Below are 2,636 nucleotides of genomic sequence, written 5' to 3'. Positions count from 1 at the left end.
GGGCCACCTCCTCTTCCCCGGCCTCCCGGAGCAGCACGGGCCGCACGGCTCGCAGAATGTGCTCAACGGGCAGATGCGCCTCGGGCTGCCCGGCGAGGTGTTCGGGCGCTCGGAGCAGTACCGCCAGGTGGCCAGCCCGCGGACCGACCCCTACTCGGCGGCGCAGCTCCACAACCAGTACGGCCCCATGAATATGAACATGGGGATGAACATGGCAGCGGCCGCGGCCCACCACCACCACCACCACCATCACCCTGGTGCCTTTTTCCGCTACATGCGGCAGCAGTGCATCAAGCAAGAGCTCATCTGCAAGTGGATCGACCCCGAGCAGCTGAGTAACCCGAAGAAGAGCTGCAACAAAACTTTCAGCACCATGCACGAGCTGGTGACCCACGTCTCGGTGGAGCACGTCGGCGGCCCGGAGCAGAGCAACCACGTCTGCTTCTGGGAGGAGTGTCCGCGCGAGGGCAAACCTTTCAAGGCCAAATACAAACTGGTCAACCACATCCGCGTGCACACCGGCGAGAAGCCTTTCCCCTGCCCCTTCCCGGGCTGCGGCAAGGTCTTCGCGCGCTCTGAGAACCTAAAGATCCACAAAAGGACCCACACAGGTAACCGCGTGGGTCGGGTCGGGGTCGGGGAGCAGAAGGGAGAGAAGCCGTGGTTAGCTGGCGGGGAGAAACGCGCCGACCGCCATCCCCTGCCCTGGAACGGGAGATGTTTTCGTGTGTGCGAGAGAGAGCCAGCGGCTTGTTGTTGTTGGCGAATGAAAGAATATTATTATTGGGCTGGGTTTTTTCCATGTGCGGAAATTGAGTTTTAAATGATCGAGGTAACATCAAATGCATGCTTCGGGTGATGCAACTGCTTCGTTGGCTCAGCTTCGGTGAATAATTTCCGTCCTAAACAGAACGCAGAAAATAAAAGTAGCCTCCAACTCGGTGCCCGGGAATCGAGCCTAGAGAGGATTTTGCCAGCTTGTCTGAATGTGCTTTTCTGCTCCGGGTGTGCGTCTGCGTTTTGAGTGGCTTATGTGTTTTTCCACTTTTTTTTTTTTTTTACTACGGGCGCAGACGTCCTTACCCGGACTGTTTCCCATTAAAAAATGAGTCTGGTGTGAGCCGAAGCTGTAAAGCGTTTCTCGTTTTTAAAGTGTTTTTAAAGCCCATCTCGAGGTGGGTCGCGGAGCTTTACGGTGGGTTCGCAGCAGTCTGTGAAATTCTCTTAAGGGGCACCAGAGGGTTTGCGATTCCAAACTTGGACCGACAGCCGGGTCAACGAAAGCCCGGGGCGGCGCGGCCCCGCGGGGCAATCGCGTGAGAAGAGAGCGCCGAGAAAGAACGCGCCTCTCGCCTCATAGATTATTCATCTATGACCAGGTCCCAGCCAAAATCGTGCCAGACGATTTCCTAAAAGAAAGCCAAATGTTTTAGCAACTTCCCCCGTCAATATTTACTCCGAAGTGGGGGTGCGCCAGCGGCCTATTGTTCTCTTCCGGGAAGGGAGGCAGCCGAGGTGCGAGACAAGCTTTTAACAAGGTTTAAAATTTGAGAAATTTATTTGCATGAAATGCTCGCTTTCGAGTCCTGCGTCTGAGCGGATGTCTTTAAGAAACAATTTAGGTGCTAATGGAATTTAACGTTAAATGATCCCCTCTCCAAGTGGAACAATGTTGGAGTTTTCACACCTCTAAATGACTCCAAGCATTTGGAATTCTGGCAACAGAATGCGGGGACCGCCAGAAAATTTAAACAGGGAGTTTCTGAAAGCCTTGGCTGATCCCCCCACCCCCACGGCCCAGCCTACGCCTCTCTGCAATCTCTCTCAAGTGCTGCCTTATCTCATATTTCTCTCTTCCCCCAAGTTGTCTTCAAAAGGCTGGGAGTGCACCGAGAATTATTGGTTAATTCAATCTGCAGAATTTTGGATGGGGAAAAAAAAAAATGCTGGCTCAGTCGCTATCCACAGTACGGTCCCCAAACAACACACAGCATCTCCAAATGTAATTGCCTACTGGCCCCAGAGAGAAGCCGACAGCAGCCTGTGTGATTCTGATAATGCCCCAAATATTTTGTCATAATAACAGCTTCTCCATGGCGAGACCAACTTGTTAGAAGCCGCGAGTCCAAGAAGCCCTGTAAGAAAGGCAGTTAGGCAGGGCTGGGGGGTGGGGTGGGGGCTACCCCAACTTGATCAGAGATGTGAGGAAACGCGAGTCAGCCTAGAAGAAAAGTAAAATAGGAAGTAAAAGCGCGGCGGTCAGGTGGGAAGGCGCAAGGGAGCCCCAGGCCCTTGTCGCCCCTCTTTTCTCCTCCCGGAGGCCTGGTCCCCTTCAAGGCCAAGGGGTGGGGTGGAAGGTAGGGGTTCCCGGGGGCGCGGGGGCTGGTGGTGGTGGTCTCCGGGCGCGCCGGCAGCCAGCGCGCGTGTTCGTGTCCACAGGGGAGAAGCCCTTCCAGTGTGAGTTCGAGGGCTGTGACCGGCGCTTCGCCAACAGCAGCGACAGGAAGAAGCACATGCACGTGCACACCTCGGATAAGCCCTATCTGTGCAAGATGTGTGACAAGTCGTACACGCACCCCAGCTCTCTGCGGAAACACATGAAGGTACCGCCGGGCAGGCGCGAGGAGGGCGAGGCG

At 55.3% G+C, this 2,636-nt stretch overlaps 1 protein-coding gene across 1 annotated transcript in view; it reads left to right on the top strand.

Moving 5' to 3' along the window:
- Positions 1 to 2,636, top strand: part of ZIC2 (Zic family member 2) — a 14,766-nt gene that overhangs the window by 8,024 nt on the left and 4,106 nt on the right. Inside the window, exons 9-10 of the mRNA XM_010831556.1 lie at positions 3 to 611; positions 2,440 to 2,603. Of these exons, the coding sequence (XP_010829858.1) occupies positions 3 to 611; positions 2,440 to 2,603 (773 nt within the window). The remainder of the gene's footprint in view (positions 1 to 2; positions 612 to 2,439; positions 2,604 to 2,636) is intronic.

Source organism: Bison bison, unplaced genomic scaffold (assembly GCF_000754665.1).
Source record: "Bison bison bison isolate TAMUID 2011002044 unplaced genomic scaffold, Bison_UMD1.0 scf7180017864527, whole genome shotgun sequence".
Lineage (NCBI taxonomy): Eukaryota > Metazoa > Chordata > Mammalia > Artiodactyla > Bovidae > Bison > Bison bison.
Note: the sequence above shows the minus strand (reverse complement) of the source record. Positions and strands in the feature narration are given on the sequence as shown.